Source organism: Drosophila subobscura, chromosome U (assembly GCF_008121235.1).
Source record: "Drosophila subobscura isolate 14011-0131.10 chromosome U, UCBerk_Dsub_1.0, whole genome shotgun sequence".
Classification (NCBI taxonomy): domain Eukaryota; kingdom Metazoa; phylum Arthropoda; class Insecta; order Diptera; family Drosophilidae; genus Drosophila; species Drosophila subobscura.
Window position 1 is genome coordinate 6358593 of NC_048534.1, and position 24853 is coordinate 6383445.

Below are 24853 nucleotides of genomic sequence, written 5' to 3' on the forward strand. Positions count from 1 at the left end.
GTGCTGCCAATCTCAGTTAAGTGCTGCCAATCTGCTCCCATAATGAGAAACAGAACTCGCGGACAGGTGCAATTGTGCATTTAAGTGGCGCTAAATGGTATACTGTTCATCATCGCTGGTTTGACAATGATAGAGGCTATTTGAGGTTTTAATTGGGTTCGTAGAGGAATTTTAGTTGTTTTACGAATTGTATATGCATAGTGAGAGAATTATTTTAGCTCCTATGCAATTTTTTTTTAACTTTAACTGTCATCTGTCCTCAGCCATTCTTCTACTATTATTTCCGCCAAACAGAGCTAATGAAATGTATCTTGAAGTGAGAACCAGATCCCAAACCCCTGCCGCCCATCGCTCTCAATTGTGTCAGTCGTGTGGCATATTACATTTTTATTTTTGACAAATTCATGCAACTTAACAACCGCCGACAGGCGCACGGAGCGACACCTGCAGAAACAGGTTAAAAAAAGAAAATGGGAAAAGTGAAAAGTGAAAAGTAAAAAGTAAAAAGAGAAAACAGAAAAATAAGCAATCATGGCCGTGTAATGGAAGCTCAAGTATGTGTTGACACAGAGGCACACACAGACATACACCCAGAAGAGGCACACACTCACGTGACAGTTATAGCAAATGCTGTGCCGTTATGGCCTTGAGCTAAACTGCTGTTGACAACGGCACCCAATGCTAGATAAAGTGGGAGTGACCTCCTCCTCGTCCGCCGCCGCCCAAACATACATAGGTAGGTAGGAACCCGTGTCAGACTATAGGGCTGACATGCCGGAAAGCCAGACAACGACGACGGCACACAAGGATGCAGACAGGCACCGCATCCTTGTTGCAATCGTCCCGTGCACACGCTGAAGGACTGTAGGACTGAGGACTGTTTATGGATTTCATGTTTGGCGGAAGGCAGCAGGCCATAAAGATTGCTTTCTAATGTCTGTCTCTCTCCCCACACGATGCAGGGCTCAAGGTTCTCCGAATATTGTCAAAGCGAAAAAGGGAAAACCGGAAAACAGAAGCCACGGAACGTAGATTGCGCTCAGAGCGTAATAAGTCTGCTTCCAATTTATTGGCATTGAGTGATAGGCAAACAGTTTCAAGTTGTCTATCCTCAAAGGTGAAAGCGGGAGAGGTCACCTTTGCAGGCAAAAACCAGCTGCTGCTTTTTTAATGCGATTAACTCTGCCATCAGCCGCCACGGATGGTCTGCCTCATCTGGTGTCCCCGGTTAATTGAAAACGACACTTTCACTGTGCCAGAGGGTTGTGTACGTCTACTCCTTTCCTGAATGTCCTGATTGCTGCTCCTCCTGCAAGCTCCTACTTCTTGCTGCTCCTCCTCCTACTGCTCTCTTCTGCTTGTTGTTCGTCCTCCTGAAAATGCGATAACTGGCGTCTATCTTTAATGCGCTTAAAAGGGGTGCGCTGGTGGCGGAGAAGGGTCGCAGAATTTTAACGCTCACAGCTTAATAACTATGACAACTTATGCAAATAACTGGCGGCTTTTACTGGCTCTACTGCACATCTCTATCTCCGCTCTATCCCTATCCTCTTTTTGAACTTTTTGCACTCTCGAGAAGCAGCCAAAGTTTTTCCCGAGCAGCAACCGCAAAAGACAGCTAATGCTCTCTAGCGCTCGGAATGTGTCTCAGTGTTGGTGTCCGGTGTATCTGTGTGAGCACTCCACTTCACATTATTTCTGCCCCATGGCCAGCTCTCTCTCTGGTGGCGGCGGGACTTCATTTGGGTATAGCATTGCTTTTAAGCTTTTCCACTAGCGTTGAATTTCCAGCCCGCAACTTCTTTTGCGGCCAGCCAACCAGCCCCCAGGTGGCTTTAACCAGCAGAGAAACAAAAAAAAGAAAAAATACATGAGAACATTTGCTGGTTTTGACTGTGGATTAAATCTCAGGTAACCGAAAATTTAATCAACGTCAGGCTTTTCCGCCCATCCCAGGGGGTTGAGCAAAGGAAATCCAAACGAAAATGAAATGATAACAATGTTGATCCAAAATCCCCCAGATAACCGAAAGTCAGCAGAAAACAAAGAGCAGAAAAATCGCACAAGCAAACATCATTAAAAGGGAAAACCTCTCCCCACCTCACTCTCCTCTCTCTACCCCTTTTTCTGTGTTTTCCCTCGCTGACATACAATTTTCCCTGCTGGTTTCTTTGTACACTTAAATCGCTATCCATTTCCATTACGTTTTCTTCGTGCGGTTCGTGCATTTCATTTTCATATGTCAAGTGGCGCTGCTGCATTGTGTGCAATTTTGGTTACAATATTTTTCCATTCACGCCGCAGAGTTTTTCCTGATAGTAGGGCGGAGAGAGGAGTGGTTATTCAGTGGTTTATTGCAGTTCTGGGAAATTTATATCTCTGGAATCTGAAAAATCTTTGGATGGAATTCGAAATGGTAAAGTTCCTTTATTTATGGTCTTCTTATTGATTGGTTTATTGTGTTTTCCATTTAACCCATGATGCATTGCATGGGCTTAAATTGGATTTAAAAATGGGTTTTATTCGGTGCCCATTGTGTGGTAAACATTTTTTAATGGCTTCCGAAGGGAGTCTTCGCTGTCTTCTCTGGTAATCTGTCTTCTTCGGAATGGATGATCCTCAAGTTCCTGTCATAATTCAATGAATTCAGTAGTCTTTCCTGTTTACATTTTTTAGCTTTCATAAGAAACCTAAACATCCCAAACATGCCCTTAAGACCGCTTGGAGCTGCACTGTTTCCAAAACTAATTTCTTCCGGCTCTAATTTTCTCCATCTAAGAAATTAAATGAAAAATATATTTTTGTCGCTCAAGGCTCAAGACTAATAGCAAGGCATTAAAAATGTATAGAAATTAATAGCAGACGCTCGCATGTGCTCTTCCTTTTGCTGGAATGGGCTGATGAGCTGCCATCACCATGGCCCCCAATATCCCTTCAGGGCGTCATGTCAGAAAATAAACTCATTGAGTTCTTTGCGTCAAAATTGTTGGCCATTTTGTTGGCAGAATTGATGACTGTCATTATTTTTAATTCCTTTAGCGTTAACAGAGCAACTCATCAAGTTGAGTGTTTAAAATTTCATTTATGCTGCCCATTATGGCATATTTACAGAGAGAGAGAAACTGTTCTCACTCTCTACTCTATCCAGCAATCAAGGAGAGTGTTTTGCTCACTTATGTAAGTAAAGTGTCTTAGGGATGAATATGAATATGGATATGCCCAGGCTTGACCCTCCTGTAAAGCATACATTCCATTAAATTAAAGTAATATGAAGTATACGCCGCACGCGCACTCAAGAACTCATTATTCGTAGATATTATTAATATTATTTTTATTGTTATTATTATTGTAAGCGAAAACTAAATTTCCTGGCTATGGAAAAGTTGCCTAAAAGCGAGTGGTGGCTATGGAAACTTTTCGAAAGCGATGCGATGCGATGGTCTATGGAAAGTTTGCCCCAAAGAGGGAAAGTGAACACAGCCCCCAAAGCGAATGGGGCTAGCAGCCCCCCAAAAAAACACTCTTTGGTGGTCGTCTCTATTGTAGTTTGATAGTTTAGTTTATGTTGTTTTCAGTTTTTGTTTGCGCCGCTCAGGTCCCGCTCACTACCAGCGCAATAAATTCCAAGTGCCTACCCCTGCTCAGGATATGGCAAAGGAGTCCTTATAAATAAACATGCTGGCTGGCTGGGACTGGGGCTGGGGCTGCGTGTGTATCGCAGGTACACATGTCCCCTATTTGTAAGGATATTTGCTTGGGTTATTAATTAAGATTCGCGATTTGCTTTCATGCACTAATGGGCAAAGGGGAAGCTACCATATATTTATGCGATTTTAATTGAGCTTCCCCTGTGTGCGTTCTTACTAGATGTCTCTCCCTACCTCTATGTCTCTGAGTCTTCCAAGTATAACGCTTAGGCAAAAATCATTGGCTTGTGTGCTTTTGTCTAATGTTTAAGCAATATTTAATTACTTTTTTATCATGGTACATACATATATATATTTTTGGCTTCTTGAAGTTTTCCTGCATCCCTTTTGCTCTGTCCCTTGATTTCCATCCTAATTTTGCAGCACAAAATCCAGGCGACTGATGTAGAAATATGTGTGTATCTGCTATCTGTTGCAGGCAATGTCCTCGCAATTAATTTTGATAGATGCCCAGCAATGCGGCACGCAACTCTTGATTAATATATACGATTTTGTTCACTATCTGCCCGTACAGAACAGATCAGAGCAGACCAAAAGGGAACAGAGACACAGCAACATTGGAGCTGCATAGTAGTTTTACGAGTCCTTAATTAATTATACAGCTAACTGGCATGGCATTCAGTTTCAGTGTTTTTTATTTTATGTGTGTGTGGGTGACATGATGGACTGACTAGTCCCGAAATCAGGGCCCCTACCTCTCGTAAGCCCCCGTATAAATCGGTATCAACTTGTGCGGGCTGCGTGCGAGTTTAGTTTCTGTGTCGTGCTTAATTTGTTGTTCTGTTTCGGGCTCTAGTTGGGTTTCAGGTTCTGGGTTCTGTTTTCTGTATTTCTTTTGTTGCTTCAATACATTAAATATGCATTAAGCGTTGATTTCCAAGGGGTTGTCGTTCGGGTTTTCTATTCTATATGCACACAAAGGACGTCTTTATATCGGAATATACGGATAGAGGAGTACGTGTGGGTGTTGTTGTGTATATTTAAGCCATTTCGGGGGGCCAGACATAATTCACTGGAAGAACAGTTTATGTTGGCTGGGTTCAATGGCCCAGACAAAACCGAATCATCATCAGTTTGCTAATTGCATCTTGGCCAACCAATTATTTGCGGTTCCGGCCAGTTTGTTATAGCCCTCGTACAGGGCTCCTCTTCGTTCCACCCTTCATAACTCCACGAAGGGCCGTGGCGAGGCGTAATGAGACGCACGTGGCGCTCTTTATGTGCAGCATTTTGCATTCAATCATTTCTCAATTAATTCCCCATCTTTATTTCCAGTTGGTCTCCAGCAATCCGAATCAGCGGAACTGGCGTGGCATCCTCATCGCCCTACTGGTCATCATCATTGTTCTCGCCCTGATTGTTACTTCGGTGGTGAGTGTTCGTCCCAGTTCGCTTGAGTTTCACACAATACAATCTCACAGCATGGTTTTTTTGGTTATTGTTTAATGTTCGTTGCGGTGCCATCAGGGGCACATTGTACACCGAAAAACGCACACACAATGGTTGTTACTCCTTAATTAGATTCCCAGACAACAAAACCAACAACACAATCTCATTTGCAGACAAAAACAGAAAACAGACAAATGTCGGTGAACCCCAAAACCGAAAATTGATAGGAGCAATGTAAAATACAATTACCATTAGTCGCCACCCACCCACACCCACACAAAACAATGACCAAAACTGAGAGGGAAACAGGACAAATAAAATAGTTGAAACACGACCAGCAGAAAAGTACACAAACTAGAGGTAGCATTGGAGCAGCTCTAGTAAATTCAAAGCATAAAATACTCTTAGCTACAACAGGGGCACAGGAACATCCTAGAGTAGAAACTCCCTTTACTCCTCCCCCAACAAGTGCACACTGAAATGCAATTTTTATCGGTGTACAATATTTGTGTGTTCTCTTATTTTATTTATTTGTAAATAAACCAACAAACCCACCCAATAGAACAAATACAAATTCTGTAGTTCACAACAAAAATGGTGGTTTAAAGTTTTCTTTTCTTTTAATTGGAAATATTTTACGAAAATTCAACACCGCGCACACATTTTTGTGGCCTACTTTTGGGCGCGTGCCAAATTAAAATACAAATAAGAGAAGGGAAAACTGCTACTGCCATTAAATATAAATATAAATGTTTATGTATATGTGTATATTTTTAAAAGCTGAAAAATCTGATCAATTTATTGTGTGTAAATACGTTACGTTTGTCTTTTTTGTCTCCTGTCTGTTTGTTTCCCAATTCTTTATCGCAACTTTTTGTGGCTGCCTGATTAAACATTATTCCACACCCACACACCTACACATTTGTTGTCCATTTGTTGTCGTGTGTGTGCGTGCGTGTCGTTGTAATTGTAATTGTTATTGTAAAATCTGTGTCTCTGTATTTTTATCCGTATCCGTATTTGTATCTGTGTCTATGTGTCTCTGTGTCTCTGTGTCTGTATGTGCGTGTGCGTGGACAGAAAACAACATATAAAATTTCTACATATTTAAAAAAAGGTGCTGCTCACGCCCCCCGATGAGGGACCGCGCGTCAAGGGCCAACGAATCAAGCTGCAGGACATAGTCGATGGCCTCTACATGCCACAGCATGCCAACGGCAGTTGGATCGATGGTGTGTACTAGACAGCAATGTCCATTCGAATTGCTTTTAATTTCCGCTCTTCCATCCATCTATCTATTGATATTTTGTTTTTTTTTGCAGGCGAGGAGTTCCTCTATCAGGACCATTTGGGTCGCATCTGTCTGCTGAATGCAGCCAATCGCACGGAACGTATCCTCATGTCCAATGTGACATTTGTAAGTACATTTGTGGCCAGTCTCAAAGTCTCCATAGTTATATTTCTAGTCCTGGCCAAAGCCCTTTGTTTGCTTATTGCTTATCTCTCGGCGAAAGTACAAATATTTGCGCCGTCTTATTTACGACTAGGAAGCCTGAGAAAGGGCGAGGTAGAGGCAGAGGGTGTTGCTCTATCTCGAGTGTACACACTCGACTTGGCAATGTTAACTGATATTATGGCGCTCACACAAAAGTAGGCAAAACAAATGGGCTAAGTTATCGCGTGTGGGAAGGGGCAGGAGCTCCCCGCGATAAGGCAAAACGATTTTTATGTCAATGACTGGGTAAACACACATATGTACATATGAATGAAGGGAAGTGAATGGAACAGAAGAGAGCGGAAGGTAAAACGTTTTTCCAATGAATAATGCGCGAGTTGAAATTGAAAAACAAACAAATAAAGCATAAGCGGAAGCCAAACCATAAAGCAAAATGAAAATGAAAGAAAAAGCCAAGGAAAACAAGCAGCAAGCAGAGAGGAGAGCAAGGGGATGGTGCAGATCCAAGTTTCTGTTTGGGGAAAGTGGAATTTCGAGTGGCCCGAGGAACCCAAGTATGCATCTAGCAACATATAGCAACAAGTGCAATAACTTGAGTCAACAGCTGCCAGCCGAGTGCAAAATAATTAATGTCTGGGCCCCCCAAACCCAAAAAAAGTGAAAATGCGGAAATGAGCAGTCAGCAAAGGAATGCAACTCAACATTGTGGTGGGGAAATGCATATTCATGGCCATGAATACGAGTCGTCAGGGCATCAGGGATCAAGTTACTTGCTTGCCAACAAGAGGAAGCCATGAATAGCTGAAAGCCAAACATTAACTTCAATCTGGAGAAGGAAAATGCTGGCATTGCGTTGCTTCTTTCCCAGATCTGAATGCTAACACTCGTTGGCTTTCCCTCTCCCTTTGACTTCGGCAACATTTAGCATTCAATTGCCATAAACAATGCCACACAATTTCAACATTTTGCGACACCAGCCACGTGCCACATGCAAACTTTAGCCATTTTTGGCGTGTGAGAATCCGCAAAGACCATTAAAATTTTAATTAAAAGTTGCGTATAAGTACGCAGTAGCAATGTGCACTTTATAATTTTGAATAAAATTTTGTGAACAGAAAACCTTGGCGCCCTTCACTTTTACCATATCGGCGGACAAGCGTTATCTGCTGTTGGCCCAAAATGTTGTGAAATTATTCCGGCACTCGTACTTGGCCCAATACACGCTCTACGATATACAGACCAGGTGAGTGATGATAAATTTGCCGGAGGTAGGCCATCTATAAGGTAATGTCATCATCCCCCCAAATGATAGCGAGAGCATCAAGCTGCGTCACAGTCCACATCAGGATGAATGGCCATATCTGCACTATGCCCGATTCAGTCCCCGTGGCAATGGATTGGTCTGGGTGCACAGCTACGATATATACTATAGAAAGGAGGCGCGCGGCACCACAGCACATCGCATAACCCATGATGCAGTGCCTGGAGTGGTCTACAATGGCATACCCGATTGGCTCTACGAAGGTACAGTCCATTGAACTATATAATTCGTTTGGAGTATTTCAATTTCCCCCTTTTACCCCCTTTGGTTTGCGCTTTTCAGAGGAAATCCTTCATGCAAATAATGCAATTTGGATGTCGGACACTGGCCAACTGATGCTCTATGCCACTTTCAACGACACGAACGTCCAGGAGCAGCACTTTGCCTGGTACGGCACGACGGGTCCATCTGCCAGTGGGGCTGCAGCAGCAGCTGCAGGCACGCCCGGAGCAAGTGGCGGCTCATCGTCGGTGGGTGGCAGTAATCCGTATGCCAACCTTTACCCGGAAATCAGATCCTTACGGTAAGTCGTGACCCCATTATGGGGAGCTTTTGGCTATATCACTTTTCGATTATGTGTTAATGATGCCCCCGACTGTATTTCCCCTTGCTCTCGTGACTGTCGTTAGAGCTAATGGCTGGCAGCTCAAAGCAAAATGCTTAAAATTCATGAAGTCGAAGAGAGAGAGAGGGATTGCTGAACCTTTTTCACAGGCAGGTGAAAGTCAGGCAGTGGCTTTAACCTTTTCCCTAACTGCCTCTGACTCGTTCGACTTTTCTTAGGTGTGGTGACAGATTTGGGGCAATGAAATTAGTTTTCGGAGCACAAAGACAAAGCAGCAAAGGCAACCAAGCCATCTGTAGCATATTAACAAGAGAGGAAGAGAGAGAGAGAGAGAGAAAGAGAGTAGGAGTAGGAGCAGCAGTGAGAGAGAGAATCCCCTAGTTGATCCCTTGTCAATGGTGTTTGATAAATTGCTAGAAAAAAGGTCGTGTCAAGAATGTGCATGAAAATTAATGAATGGTTAAACAAAAATAGACAGTTATAGTTTAACTAAAAGTCTTTCTTTTTTCTTTCCCATAGCTATCCAAAACCCGGCACACCAAATCCGACAGTAACTTTACGTGTGGTCGACCTCAAGGATCCCAAGAAGGTGCACATCACGAGCCTGCGACCACCGCAAATAATAGCAAATGAGTAAGTGGTTGCAGGACACAGGACTTCCCCCTCTCATACATGTATTCCTATCCTTTTGCAGAGATCATTACTTTAGCAGTGCCAGTTGGGTAAGTGGCACAGAGATCGCTGTTGTCTGGCTGAATCGGCCACAGAACATATCCGTTGTGAGCGTGTGCAAGAGTCCGTCGTTCGAGTGCATTGAGGTGAGTGAAGCCGCTAAATGACCCAATGAACCCAGTCATCATTCCCCCTTATTCAGACCCATCGTGTGAGTGGCGATGGACGTGGCTGGGTGGACACCGTCGCCGTGCCACTGTTTGCGGCCAATGGAAGTATCTATGTGGCCATCTCTCCGTTACGCGATGGCCTGTTTGGTAAGAGAGCCATATGTCAATTTGGCCCTGAGCCTCGGGGCTTTGTTTCAACGATTTAAGGTACCGGTAATACAATGCCTGTTCCGTCTCTGTTTCTTCCGTCTCTGGCTATCGATAATCGCAGGCTATTTCCGGCACATCGTGCACGTGGACATCGACAATAACCGAGTGCTGCCGCTCACCCATGGCGCCTACGAGGTGAATCGATTGTTACACTGGGACCAGCTGGATAATTGGATGTAAGTACCTTCCGGCAGCAACTGGAATGCCACTGTATCCGCTTTGGTTTGACTTCTCGTAGCTACTTCCTGGGCACCCCGGAGCGTTTGCCCTCGCAGCAGCATTTGTACCGCGTTTCTGCGCTGCCCGCCCGCCAGGGACAGGCACTGCACACGCCCGACTGCATCACGTGTCCCGCTCTGATGCAACGCTCCGATAGCTACGAGGAGGGTCACACGAAGTCGCCGCCGAAGCTGGTCACCGCCTGGGATGACGACTGGGAGGACTCTGAGGAGGTGGAGGCTCCGCCACCGGCCATGCCACTGGAGCAGCAGCCGCGACCGGGACGCGGACAGAGGCCACCGCTGCCGCCGCCACCCAGCGATTGCCTCTACCACGAGGCACAGTTTCCCATCACGCTGCAGGCGCGTTACGTTCTGGTGGAGTGTCTGGGCCCTGTTGTGCCCACCTCAATTATCTATGGCCTAAAGTCGGCGAACAGCCCACCAACGAGTGCCAAGGTCAAGCGACAGAGCACCCAGCAGGAGGAACCCTCAACGGAGGGCGGCGAGCAGAAGGCAGAGGTCGAACCAAAGTCACAATTTTTGGAGCTACTCGTCACGATCCAGAACAATACGCGGCTCAAGGAGAAAATGGCCAAGACGGCGCTGCCTCAGGTGAAGACCTTCCCCGTGATGATCTCCGGCGGCTATCATGCCCAGGTGCGGCTCTATCTGCCACCCGTCTTACGCGAGGATGAGATCACTCGCTATCCCACCATTCTGCATGTGTATTCGGGTCCGGGCACACAGCTGGTCACCGATCGCTGGCATGTTGATTGGAACACCTATTTGTCGGGCAGCAAGGATTACATTGTCGTCGAGATTGATGGACGTGGCTCTGCGGGACAGGGCTACCAACTGCTGCACGAGGTCTACAAGCGTCTGGGCAGCGTTGAGGTCTCCGATCAGCTGGAGGTCAGCGAGTATCTGCGGGACAATCTGCACTTTATTGACTCGCGTCGCATGGGTGTCTGGGGCTGGAGCTACGGCGGCTACACGGCTGCTCTGGCACTCGCCGGCCAGCAGGATATATTTCAGTGTGGCATAAGTGTCTCACCGGTTACCAATTGGAAGTTATATGGTGGGTTTTGTGATGTTATATCGGGAATTAGAGGTGCCATTACTTCTCTCCTTCTTTGCAGACTCCACCTATGCCGAACGTTATCTGAGTTTCCCCAATGTTACGGACAACTACAAGGGCTACGAGGAGAGTGATCTGTCCAAGTATGTGGACAACCTGCGCGATCGTCAGTTTTTGCTCGTCCATGGCACCGCCGATGACAATGTGCATGTGCAGCAATCGATGGTACTCGCTCGTTCGCTGACCAGCAAAGGAGTGCTCTACAAGCAGCAAATCTATCCGGATGAAGGACACAGCCTATCGGGTGTCAAGCGGCATTTGTATCGCTCAATGACTGCGTTTTTCGAGGACTGTTTCAAGAAGCTGGTGAGTGCGAGAATGCCTTGAATGATTTATGGTTTTTTTACCCTACCTTTTGTTTGTATACCAAACCAAACATTTGTTTTGTATTATATATTCTGCCACTCTCCTACCACAATTATATCAATTATATCAATATATAACTCTCTCTTTCTCCTGCTCTCCAAAAAAAACAATCACCCACGAACTCACCGCCAACAAAAAATAACCCACAACAAATGCCATTTCCTCTTTTTGGGTTAACCTTTTTTTTGGTTTCTGTATTTTGTCCTGACATTCCTTACTCCCCCTCGTGTAGATCGATCAGCAGCAACAAAATCAAACAGATTCCATGGATTTCCTGGACTTTCATAGTTTCTATGGGCGCTAAGTTTTCTGCTTCCACAAAAACCCTACCAACATCCTTCAGATACCTAGGTACAGTCGCCGTTGTCTATTCGTCGTCCATTGTATTTTTGCCTTCGTCGTCGTTTATTTGTCTCATTTGTTTTCTACACTTGTAATCCTGAATTTTCGTTCTCATTGATGTTGTTTCTCGTTGTCATTAGTTATTCGGAAAATACTCTCGTACTCGTATATCCTCAATCTGTTACGACTTTATTCTCTGTTTCGAATGTGTTCTTTAAATGTGTGTTCAGGGGTACGGGGACCGACAAGAATCTTTTTGTTTTTTTTCATTGAAAGTTTTGAGTTATTTAATTGAATATTTTTGTGTGTATATTTATCATTTGAATACTTGTAGCTGGCCCTTCGTTTGCCTTCTTTCATCCTGGTTTAAATGTGCTTATAAAAATAATATAAAATAAAAATAGATTGCCCTTAAAATATCCACAAGTAAAACCTTTACTCACGTACTTATGAGTTCTCCCACTTTCCATGTGCGTTTTCATTATTCTATTCATGTACGGCTCTTGTCTAATTCATAACTTTTAAGTGGAAAATAGGCGAACAAAAACTTGGCTAATCCTCCTACATCCCACTCTCCTTTACTTCCTGCCACTTTTCCCACTTTCTCGGTTCGATTCGCTCTTAATTTAATATGAAACGCGTTGAATCCGAAATACACTTGTTACACTTTAGGCTTACCCAACGGCTTACTAGTCGCCGGGAATCATTTACGGTCCCCCAAGCCCGCGTCCATGCTCGTATGTTTGTTGGTGGCTTTTCCGTTGGTGCGTGGCAAAGTGCAGAGTTTTGCGGCTTTTCCGTTTGAGTTTTGGTTAAATTTAGTTGAGTTTAGTTTTGGTATTTCTTTTACTTGTTTTTGCTGGGTTATTTTGGGCCTGTCTTGCCAAGTTGTTTCTACTTTATTTTGCTGCTGTTATGAGTTGTTTTCTATCGTTTGTTTTCCTTTCCTTCGCCTTCTGCCACTATTTTACTCTTTTGCTAGTTTTTCTTTAACGGTTCAAACATTTTCCTGTGCAAGTTTTTCTTTTTCTTTCTGGCTTGCTTCTAATTTCACGTTTATCCTTTTGGTTTTGATTCAAGAAAATTGTTTTTTTGGCTGTCCTACATAAAATGTGTGTCTGTCTGTATGTATTTGTATTTTGTTTCATTTATTTTGGTTGCTGTGACTATACAACTGTGTGTGCGAGTGTGTGTCTATTTTATTGGGACTTGCTGTTGCTCGATGTGTTTTTTCCTCTTTATCCAGATGCAAATACAGATACAAATACAATACACACACACAGACACTTGCTACTTTACCAAAATGTTTGCTTATGCCTTGATTGTGTCTTTCATGTAACGCTCTCTATCTATCTACCTGTACTCCTCTGCTATAACTCTCTCTCTATATACTATCTGCTTATCAAAAGTAGTGAATATTAAATGTTGAAGTTGGTAAACTAATTTAAAATGAATTTACTTGTATACCCACAACACACAACAGGTGCCGCCGGAGTCGAAGGCTGGCCTGGGCAATGGCGGCGATATGCAGCAGTAATAAACATAATTTTAGAGCAGGAATAATTCTGATGGCACAACTCAAAACGGAACGTGGGAACGAAATTGCATTAAATGTGATTTATCATTTACAAAAACAAACCAGAAACCAGAAAACACACAGAGACACCGAGACACACAGCCAGAGGCAGGAGAACTACTCACTTAAATGGCATTTTGTTGTAAAATTAATAAGCCAAGCAGAAACACTACTACCAAATCCAGGAAAAGGCAGCGATTCGGAGGACGAGCCCAGTCAGTGTGTGCCCATAAAAAGCGCAAACAAAATACGAATGTGTAAAGGAGCAAAATCAACATGGTTGTGAAAACATAACTTCCACACAGAGGCACAGAAAACAGCAGCAGCAGACACACAGATAAAAACATGCTTACACAACACACACAGGCACACGAACACGATGCTACAAGAGAGGCAGCGAGCGAGAGCAAGAACGACGCGCACAAAGGTAGGCAATAAAAAATTACGCATGTGGCTCCTTCTACGGTGACAGGTGTAACATTTTAATGCCCTTGCAGAGAGCGGGTATTACCAAATTCATATTGGAAATATTCCTGATCCACGTGACCTTCAAACTGTGCTTTCTATCGCTCGATCTGCAAGGGTATTAAACGCGTCGCTTCGCAGAATCTGCCTTTCTTTATTGTTTATTCTTGGTTGCTATAACTTGTGCAGTTTATGCATAAATATCCAATGAACAGCAAACAGAAATAAAATGGCAAAACACATTTATTGAAAAGGCAATCGCGAGCCAGCTGAGGTTTGAGGCGTCAAACGGAAATTGCCAGCATAAATCAAAAATTTTGACAACGTTCCAAATGACATTTTTGGGGTTTGGTGTAGTAAAACATTTGGATCATTTGCTAAAATTTTTAATGGAAGCCCAAAAAGTAAAGATACATTTTTGAAATTTTGCTCATAATTGAATAACTTTATTTTCGATTAAAGAGTGTCTCATTTGCATAGCTATCTTTAGAAGACTCTTTCTCAAATTTAATGTCTGTTAATCGCACATTTGATGATTGAATTTTATGATAAAATTTACTGCCACCAAAGAACACAAGCGAAATTAAACAGATTAATGTCCGAGTTGTGGCCCCGTCCGTGCAATGCCCTCGCTCAGCTGGTGCGAAAAAGAGATAGAGAGAGAGAGAGAAAGAAAATGCGTTTTCAGTAAAGTTTAATTAAATCAAATGGAAGAAAAACACAGCCACGCAACAGGCCATAACACAAAAAGCATAAATATTTGAAATGAAACGGGAATGTTGGTACCAGAGACGCATGCAAAATAATTTCGTATAAAAACTGAATTGAATTGAATTTGCAGGGAGCAAACCGGCAGAAAAACGCAAAATTGCCAAAGTAAAATTAAAGAGGAGAAAATATACGAGTATATATGAGAGGGAAAACTCCAACCAGAAATTAAAAAGCAAATAAACAAATTTAATAGTTTAAATGCATGTAAGTAGCGCAACAAAATATTTCAAATATTTAATAGACAAATTGAATCGCGTTTTTTGTTATTAAATTTTTCATTGCCACAAGAACGTGGCAAGGCAAAATACATTTCTAAAGGAGAAAGTAGTAGTGAAAGTAGAATTAATCAAACCAACTAGCCCATAAGCGAAGGAGAACTAAAGCAAAGTTGAATGATGAAAAATGATGAAAAAAGGTCAAAAATAGCTGCGATACACAATAAACATAAAAAGAAAAACAAATGAATGACACAAAATAATGCACGAATTGTATGCAAAAACTGCGACTGTCACAGGCACAGGAGCGGGAAACGTTGACAAAGGACAAAGGCACGTTGAGGCGCCAATGACACCGCATCGCACAGACAGTCCCAGTCCCAATTAGCGTGGAGAATCCTCCACCATACATACATATTTTCCCATCCCATTCAAAATATGGCAATAGGCAGTAAAGGATTAGCTTTAATTAGATTTCGGGCATGCCACACTTTATTTTTTCTTATTTGCGAGCGGCAGTTAATTAGCAAACCGCCAGGCAAATTCTGACTCGGTTGCGGCTCTTAATTATGATGGTTGTGCAGGCTGACAGTAGCACAGAAGCAGCTGTTGAATATGGTTTATACGGTTATAGGATAGCTCGGTTCGGGTTCTGCAAAACTAGAGGTGGGGCTTGACATATGACAACAGGACAGCCCTGTCAGTGGTTTCGAAAAAACGAGAATATGGGAGGAAACTCCCTCAGCAGATCTCCAAGGATTAATATTAATATTAAATTTTTTCTTAGCAAATAATTTATACAAAAATGATGTCAAAATCTGGCAGAAAAGCCTTTAGATCTTATTGCCATGAAAACCCCACTAATTGTTGCGATTTGTTGGGAAAACTACTTCTTTTTTATGTGACGTAAAGCTCAAGTGAAATTAAACCTAATTACCAGGGCAGCCTTAAAATTATACTTTGCCGTGTTACCAGTTCAAGTTGTGGCACCTTAGCAACTTGGTAGTACCCATACAAGTATGTGGATAACCCTTTATATCCTCGCAGCTCGGCAGCAATCTCAATGGCCTCAAATTTCCAGCAACTTTCAGGGCAATTTTAATAATAAAGCCACGAACAGGTCTCCCTAGCCTCAAACCCTTCGTGTGGCTTAGAGATCCCCCAGGTAGGCCTCTTTTGGTGGGTTGGTTGGAAAATTGCAAAGGCAACATAAATTTCTGTCTGCTCGACACTTTTATGTGCGTCGCTGGCGGTCTCTGCCCGTTTTACGCGTTTTTAGACGCTGGCAAAGCGCATGCCAATGTTTGGCCAAGTCCGGGTGTACGTTTACCCCTCCACAATTAACTCGCACACATCTACAAAGAGAAAAGCACACACACAGATACACCACCTGGTGTGGTGTGGTGTGGTGTGATGTGATGGTGGTCGTTGACGGACGGGTGGTTCTATGTGTGGGTTTTAGGTGTTTATTTTTAGTCTGAAAGGTCGTCACAGCTGTGTTAGATGTCGGAAAAACTGAGTCTGCGGCTGTAAAAAGGCCAGCTGCTACCCCCCCACAACTTCTGTTGACACACAAAAAATATGAATGGACGAAGGTGTTTTGCCTTAAATGGATGCCAGTACTAGGTCCGGACATCCTTTTGCCTTCTTTTAGATGAAGACATAAGTGCGATGCCGTGTGACGTTCGGCGTCCATTGCGTGTCATGCGGAAATTGAAATTGCTCTAAGAAAACAAAACGAATACCGAATATTTAAATGCTTTCTATGTAGAGTACTAAGGACCAATTACCAAAGAAACAAAGTGAAAAAAATGAATAACTATTATAGTGCATACATACAAGAACATGGAGAACATGGAGAATTCTAATAGAGATATTAATGAAATTTGCAATATAGTATTATAAATAGATAACGACACTCGACCTACGATCTACGACATAATGAATAATTGACTCAAATACCATTTAGTAATTATACAAGCATACAATACAATATATATACATATATATCTATACATAAAATATACACCTACTGATATATATTCTGATATATACAAGAATCAAATAACTATATATATAAACGAGTATACAGTAGTCTAGTTCGTTTAGTGGATCAAGCGTTTGCATTATTCGAGTTATAAAACCAACCAAAAGAAACATTTAAAAACAAACAAACAAAACAAATTCTGTAAACAAGAAAAATATGATTAGCTCAAGTGGAAACTCGGGTGGATGATGGCTCGGGTAGCTCTGTATAAAAGGTAAACTGTAATATACGCCTATGGATAACTATGAATACTATACTTTGATATATGATAAATATATTTTATAAAAAACTTTTACTCTTAAACAATAAAAAACACTTTTAATACTCTGTCTTCAGCCTTACCGTAAACTATAATAATAATAAAAAAACAGAAAAGAAAGTGAATTTGGAACAAAAACGAAGAATAGAAAAAATTACTTAGCCTAACTCAAGCCTAAACCAACGAAATCGATTCCAAATTGTTAGTTATGTTGTTTTAGTGTACATAAGCTTTAATGTGGTTAAAAAACTCTATTTGAATACTTTCGTTCTAAACCTTTTTGTTAGTGAGCCCTTGAGCAAGATTTAACCCTAGCAAAAACGAAAAGCAAAAAGCAAATAAAAACCTTTGTGATCCAACAAGTTTCTTCTCATCCATGAAGCAAAACACAAAACCAAAACACCCAAAAATAAAACCACAAAAAGAACATACAAATTATAATAATATGAATTTAAACTAATTATGTAATTACATTGACTTAATTAGCTGAGACGTTCAATAATTTCGCCAGGCATTTAGACAACAAGAAATATTGGAGAAAATCATGAAAAATGAGGAGTACCCACAAAATAAATCAAAGCATGAAAACCAAAACTAAAACAATTAATTGTGACTATTTTTGCTTATTTTTCAGAAGTTTTACTGAGTTGCGACTTAGTTTTAAAGTGTTTTCGTCTGAGTTTTTGAGAATTTGGAACAGCGTTGGAGCCTTCTCTTTTTTAATGGTAATGGAAAACTAATACACAAGCTACTGACCCATAAAGAAACACTGTAAAGTGTTCACCCAAAGTGACTCATGAATCACCAGTCCAAGTAATCCCAAAACTATCATTAGCCAAACTACCCAAAATGCGCATTTACCCCTGGAAATTGCTCTTTGGGGGAAAATGAGGTCCGAAATTACAAGCCAGAGAAAAATGCCGATCAATTTCCTGGTCTTTTGGCCAAAACTAAATCAAATCCACACCTCTTGGGTCCGAATTAAAAATGAAATATTGCACTCAGTCTCCGTGGCCAAAAAGTGTTGGCCAGAGCCAGAGGGGAAGAGCACAAAATCGAAAATGTAAACCGTGAAAAAGTCCTTGCCGGGTCCCGGCCATCTGCATAAAACACGTAACGAGCTGCATTCCAGTTCCTTTTTCCTCTGTGCTGCCTTAACGCCTTTTTGTGGGTCCGATGCCATTGTGGAAACCAGTCTCCTCCCCCACCAAGAGGCGTCACGGCACGCAAATGGCCACAAAATGTGCGCCAGGCATGCAATGGCCATCGGCTGGAGCCAATGGACACAGGGGCCAAAAGCTGTGTGTGGGTGTGGGTGCTCCAGCGGCGGAACCTTCCTGCTACAAGCAGGCAAACTTTCGACTTAATTGGCCAATTGTTTGCCAAGGCGCTGAACACGAAAAAGTGTTGCATATTTAATGGCGTTTTATACATTTCTTTCTCAGAGCAAATATGGGTTTTGGTTTTTTTTTTTTGCGAAAAAGGACCAGATATGAGAAAAGGTGGCTACTTTTGAAAAGCCATCATTTGGTGGCTTATAATTTATCGGAGCACTTTCGCGAAGCGTCTAATTGCCGCTTAGCCAAAGCGCTTGCTTGTGTGGGAGGAAGCGGTTATCGGGAACAAACATATGTACATATGTATGTAGATAATGCATGGCTGCCTCTAATCACGTTCCTAATTGAGCCGCAACAATGGAAGCGTTTCGGCCAGCACAAATTGTGGGCCACTTAAATGGGGGAAACCTGAGAAGCATGCTAGAGCTGGGGGCACACGCCCACCATGGGAAAATCCCATTCAGTCGCTGGTGGCAGGATGACCTATACGTATGCTAGTCATAGTCATTATCTAATTTAAACAATAGCCTTCTATAGCAGGGAGTGTGGCAATGCCTTGGACTGGCGATTATCGTTGTACAACAGTTCAGATCGATTATGATTGCATTTTAACGGGAAGTGCTGGTAAGTCTTAATTTGCATTCATTTAATCGATTTTATAAAACAATTCAGTAAACTTTCTCATGACATGTGGACCTTCAGTATTTTTAGCTACAATATGTGATATTTTTGTATGTGCGTCTGGGATATCTATGTTTGTATAAAACTGTCAGATTACCATAAACATGATTTGGGTTGAGTGACCTAATTTCGGCACCATTTTGCAGGATATTGCCACCAATTTATGGCATCTACGATAACTGAAATGCAAATTTTAAAATGTACTTTAATTTTTTTTGCCAATTCGATATTCTGAGCACACCAGCTCGCATTCTTGCCCCCACCACACAAGTCTCCCCCCCTAATGCCAATCAATTTATGTCCAATGCTGTCCTGACAAGGGTGCCTCCAACAGTTGGCTATTTTTTGCGCTATTGTGAAAGCGTCGCTGGGCATGGGCGGGCCGGACCCCGTCGGCTGTCAGAAAGAAGCAAAACTCAATACATTTGTAGGGATAATGCCTTATATACGGACGCACAATACATAAATAATTTACATTTCGCATGGTCACGCACAAATCATGTGAGGCCCATGCCAAGCCATTGGAATATGGCCTGGCCTGGTCCCGAAACATTCAGTCAGACAGTGAATGTGCGATATGGTTGGGGTACTTTTAGGCTTTGGGGGCGTTCTTGTTTGCTCGGATGCTGCATGATGCGTATAAAAGTGACAGTTGAACATGGAAACACACTCAAAATGTTAATTGATACGTATGCCAGGGGAGTAGGAGGCCGTGGAGCGGACAACAGTCTTATTTTTGCTGCGAATTATGTATGTGTTATTGGAGTCTTAAAAGGGCCTTACACATTTTAATTGTTGGATAATTAACTATTTTCAGCAATTTTCCATAAAGCATAGCAATAACACCTAGAGGAACCCATAAAATCATAGATGACTTGATGAATATACATACATATGTATACCCCGATTATGTAAATTGTATGTTGAGTCAATCCCATTACCCTAGAAAAATATTTTATAGTTGTATTTGCTATTCCTTTATTTTTTCTGTTTCACATCACACTCCGATTCGAACGGAACACCAAATTGTTGTTTAGCTTCGAGCATTTGTTCGGTTTCAGGTACATTTTTAAAATTTTGAATAAACAATTAATAAAAATATTTTTTTTGTTTGGTAATTTCTAGATCTTTTACGGATCAAAATGTGTAGCCCTTGTGGATCGTGTTGCAGCCCCTGCTGTGGTCCCTGTGGACCGTGCTGCGGTCCCTGCTGTGGACCCTTCTGTGAGCCCTGCTGTGGACCCTGCTATGGACCCAATGTCTGCGGACCGTGCGGTGCAACGGGACCCTGTTTTGGCTGCTGTGGTGGCTGTTGAGAAGCAATAGGAATTGCAAAGGACTCGGGTCTACATCTTCCATCTTAAGTCCGATGAAACCAGCCGAAAGCTTGAAGCTATCGTGTAGTTTTCTCTGATGCATTTCCATTAATATCCTTGATGTCAAATTGGCTGCAAGTCATCGATGATACTCTTCGGAGAAATGACAACAAAATAAATGACAATAGATGAGAATATGTTGGAGATGTCTTCATTAAAAAGGTGCCTTCAAGTACAAAATAACACAGACGTATCCTTGCGTCTCAGAGGTCCTTGGTGTATTCAAACTATTCAAGAGACTCCCGCTCACAAAGACAAGTATCACATACAGCCTTTATCCTTGATGTCCTTAATTGAAAAGGATTGGGGGAGCTATCCTGATTACGAAAAGGTGTGGCACGCCCACATCGGATGACAAATGGCGAAGTTATTGCACGTTTAAAATCGTGCACACTTTCATGGCAGCCAGCCCTTGACACTATGAAAAAAGAAAACCATTTGTTGTTGCTTATTCTTATTGGCCTGGTAATGGGTATGAAAAACTATCAGTTTTTGGCGTTTTGAGCAAATATATTCCAAAATGGATGGCGCCCCATGATCCACGGCGATTTCTCGAACTATAGTAACTTAGTTCCAACAATGGCCGTCGTTGATCATGATGGCGTTACTGTGCAAACACATAAAATATGTGCAGTGCCGGAGACGACCACCTCTGAAACCATGCAACTTAGTCTGAGAAATCGCCGTAGATCCTGGCAGCGTCACGGTGCGAAAATTGTCTTGTTAGCACAGTGGCGCCCTCAGGATCGATACTAACTTTTGTGGTCCTTGTGCTTGTGACCCTTGTGATCAATTTTTAAAATTTGTTTATTGGCTAAATACCAACATTTGGTATATGTTGGTATTTCTCCTTTTTTCTCTTGTGCCTTGTCAGGAAGCAATAGTAGGCGCGAAATTCAAATGTGCGGACTGAGTGTAATTGGTTGCATCGTTTAAATCACTTTTACACGGTCACTTCCCGTCCGATCTTGACATGCAAAGCCTTTCTGGGTTCGGCAGACTTGACTTGTCTTTATGGAGACCAGACCTCTCCATTAGCTCCTATTTCTTGCCCTAAAGAAACTATTTCTAGAACCATTTCTGGCAGTGTTTTATCTTTTTAACTGTTCTTATATCATTTTATAAGCAATCAAAATAAAGGCATCCTTACAATAAGCCAAGCCCAACTAGGTCCTTAATTAGCAAGTACCTTTAGATCGAATTTGTGCAGGGTGACCATTTAAGGTTTGTTATAACATTTTCGGGATATTTTAATTACGAAAATTACGATACATAATGGTACGGTATTTCAAGGTATATTCAAGAATATAGGGTATCCAAACTCCCATACGCATGTGTTTCAAATGTCCCTCCAGGAGTTTCTCGCGGATGTTTTGCAGAGAAACCTTTTAATATACTTTACTATACTTTTCAGGAATTTTGACTACTATAATGGTATGTTTAATGATTTTCATCCGTCTATTAAATTCCATTTTCTATATTATTACTCCCATACGCATGTTTTTCAAATGTTCCTTGAGAGTGGGGTGTGATAGAAGAGGAGGGGAGGGGCAGGAAGCTTCAAACATTTGTTTACGACTCTATTTGGAGAGTGAGAGAGCGCTGCAACATTTTAGAGCGAGCAATAAAAAGCGAAAGGAGAGAAAGAGAGCGCAAACAGCAAAAACAATTCTGATTGGTTAAAAGTTGAAAACGCGTAAAAAAGTATTAAAAGTATTTATTTTCGATATAGAATTTCAAAGTACTTGGCGGGAATAATAATAAGTAAAATTTTCAGGAAAACAATAGAATTTATTTTCCTCTTTTATTCCGCGCGCTTTCACTAATGGTCAATGATATCAGTTAACATATGTATGTATGTATGTACGGTATAATATGTATGTATGTATGTATATACATACATACATGTTTTTCTGTTAATAATTTACATACATTTACATTCTGAAGACAAAGCTCCAGTGCTTCCAGAGGGCGTGATTTGAATTCAAAATTCAAATAAAAATTTGTAAAATATAAGGTCATAAGGTCCAATAAAAAGGATTATTTATAATAAGCCAAACGGATTAAATTATTGTTTCAGTGTTAAAAGCCTTTGCATGCTAGTTATATCAAAAAGAACATCAAAATCGAGGAATAATATTTAAGACTACCGTATATTTACAGTCTATTTTGAAAATGAAAAAGTATATCTCGGTAAATTTTCGAGGCCCTGACCAGCGTGACCGTTTACGGTATAATTTACTTTTATGAATATTTTGAACCCAGAAAACATAGTTGCTGCACAACTTACGGATTTACATGACCTATACCAGAGATTTCCTGACCTTATTAAAGATGCTCAACAAATCGACAACGAACTTGTCCTCTTAAAAAGTGATGAGGGTCTACTCGATTTAATAAATAAATGCAAAAGTCCTGGCAATTTCTGGCATGAATTGAGCAACATTAAAGATTATAATAACTATTTTAACCAATATTTCAAAACTAGCTTAAGCAATGCTAATTTTGCCAGCATCAAATGCTTCGTGTGAGAGAATATTCTCAGAGGTAATTCCAAAAACGAATACTAGAAACAGATTCAAAAACACAAATGTTTCAAATTTATTATATTTAAGACAAAATCTTCGAGAAAAACATGGATATGAAAATTTTGAACCAGATAAGAGTTGCTGTTTGTAAACACAAAGGATATTGAGTGTGGTATAAGTCGTGTAGTATAAGTGTAAGTAAGTACAGTATAGTTTATAAGGAAAATTAAAACTTTATATTATAATTACTAAGAAGAAAGGAAAGAAACGATCTTCAATAATGTAAAATATGATTTTGTTACGTTTTTATTTAAATAAATAAATGTTATTTCCATGGTATATTTTACGGTATATTTTGAAAATTAAAAAGTATATTTCGGTATATTTTATCGATAATTTCGCGGTCACACGGCCTCTGACGGTATATTTTATCGATAATTTCGCGGCTCAGCTGATGAAATTCACAACAAATCGCACTAAAAGTACGTTTTAGTAAATATTGAAATTATATTGCGCCATGGAGAGGCTAAACGATGATTGTGTGTGCCATATACTGGAGTACCTGCCACTGGTGGATCAAATAAAGATGTGTCGACTGTCGCCACGCTTCCGGGAGCTGCTCTGCCTGATTGTGTGGAGGAAGCCGCGGTATCGGAATGTCTCCGTGTCGGATGCCATGCTGAAGCCTTTGAGCAAAACGGACTACGTCTACTTCTTTGAGCTGACCAGCGCCGCCATGGAGGAGCTCTACATATGGAATGTGCATTCAAAGGCATTCGATTCGTACCTGGGACGCCACCTGCTGCGTCCCGAACTGAGCTTCTATCTGCGCCGAGACTTTAGTAATCTGAAAGAGCTTTGCATTGCAGATGAGAACATGAACAACAGCATGGTCAACACCGTAGCCAAGAACTGTCGCCAGTTGCGCTGTCTGAGCGTATCCAGCGCCTATGTGACGGGCAAGCACATGATTGGTCTGACCAAGCTCGAGTCGCTGGTAGCCCGTGAATGCTCCATTGAGACGGAGCACCTAAGAGAGATACTGGATCAGCTGTCGCTGACCCATCTGGATCTCACCGCAAACAGGCACCAAGTGGAGGAGACTATCCTTCAGAATGCGGGCGCCAAGCGTCTCCAGCGTCTGGGAATTTCCGATGCTCAGGACTATGGCTTTCTCTTGGCCGACCATCTGCCTCAGCTAACCACACTGGTGGTTAGCTACCACAAGGTGACGCCCCAGGATCAGCTTGATATGTTGGAAACTACACGTAGACGGGTTGAGGACTCGCCCGGTAAATTTCCCAAGCGACTGCAATCGATTCTATGCAATGTTGTGGATGTGGAGGTCGCTCTCGAGCAGATAGCTGGTCTCGAGAAGCGTCATCCAAGAGATACACCAAAGTTTAGTGAGATTTTAAAAATTATGTACTTCCTCTCCAAGCCAGTGGGGAGCGACAAGACGACGCCCCCTTGAGATTGTTATTGGTCTAGATGTTTGCCTATGCTATCAGATAAGTTTCACCCAAATGATGAGCCAAACTGACAGGAGTAATAGGTATCTGTCTGGCGTCTATCTACCGTTCTGCTACCGGTAATTCCCTAGTGTAATTTTTACTCTCTATTGCTAAGTTTACTTTACTTTTGTTATGTTTTGCGGCAGCCCCTTTGTGTTTCTAGGAGGAACTCTGTCGGATGTGGCTGTGATAGTATTTCATTGACTTGTTAAACTTTTCCCCAATTAATATTTGTGTAGGTTTGTTTTGTAGTCAAAATTCCACAGATTATACCTGTTTTTTCTGTTGATCCAATGGATGTCAACTAACGAACCGATTTTCGATCCTCCCACCAGAAGTAGGGAGCACGAGTTGACGCTTTCGATCCGTTGGTCCTTGTGTACCATATATGTATATCATGACTTCCCATTAGGATTAGAATCGCTTCGCTTTGTTCTATGTGTAAATAAATGTTGTTTGTTCTCTAATCATAAATATGTACGTGTAACAAGTAAAGTATAGAATTAAACAAGTTCAAGCTATGCTAA

The 24853-nt window shown here is 41.7% G+C and overlaps 2 protein-coding genes across 3 annotated transcripts in view; both read left to right on the plus strand.

Moving 5' to 3' along the window:
- Positions 1 to 17132, plus strand: part of LOC117902264 — a 36714-nt gene extending 19582 nt beyond the window's left edge. Inside the window, exons 3-16 of one of the 2 annotated variants that reach the window (XM_034813523.1) lie at positions 4983 to 5078; positions 6214 to 6328; positions 6419 to 6513; positions 7668 to 7795; positions 7865 to 8076; positions 8156 to 8396; positions 8958 to 9071; positions 9133 to 9256; positions 9313 to 9427; positions 9552 to 9666; positions 9729 to 10789; positions 10851 to 11155; positions 11448 to 11566; positions 13041 to 17132. In XM_034813523.1, the coding sequence (XP_034669414.1) occupies positions 4983 to 5078; positions 6214 to 6328; positions 6419 to 6513; positions 7668 to 7795; positions 7865 to 8076; positions 8156 to 8396; positions 8958 to 9071; positions 9133 to 9256; positions 9313 to 9427; positions 9552 to 9666; positions 9729 to 10789; positions 10851 to 11155; positions 11448 to 11519 (2793 nt within the window). In that variant the 3' untranslated portion in view covers positions 11520 to 11566; positions 13041 to 17132. The remainder of the gene's footprint in view (positions 1 to 4982; positions 5079 to 6213; positions 6329 to 6418; positions 6514 to 7667; positions 7796 to 7864; positions 8077 to 8155; positions 8397 to 8957; positions 9072 to 9132; positions 9257 to 9312; positions 9428 to 9551; positions 9667 to 9728; positions 10790 to 10850; positions 11156 to 11447; positions 11567 to 13040) is intronic. The other variant, XM_034813524.1, reaches the window with a different exon arrangement.
- On the plus strand, positions 11771 to 24795 carry LOC117902268. The gene is made up of 2 exons (XM_034813527.1): positions 11771 to 11781; positions 23306 to 24795. Exon 2 carries the CDS (start codon positions 23330 to 23332, stop codon positions 24284 to 24286), a length of 957 nt encoding a protein of 318 aa, XP_034669418.1. The 5' UTR covers positions 11771 to 11781; positions 23306 to 23329; the 3' UTR covers positions 24287 to 24795.
- The last annotated feature ends 58 nt before the right edge of the window (positions 24796 to 24853 follow it).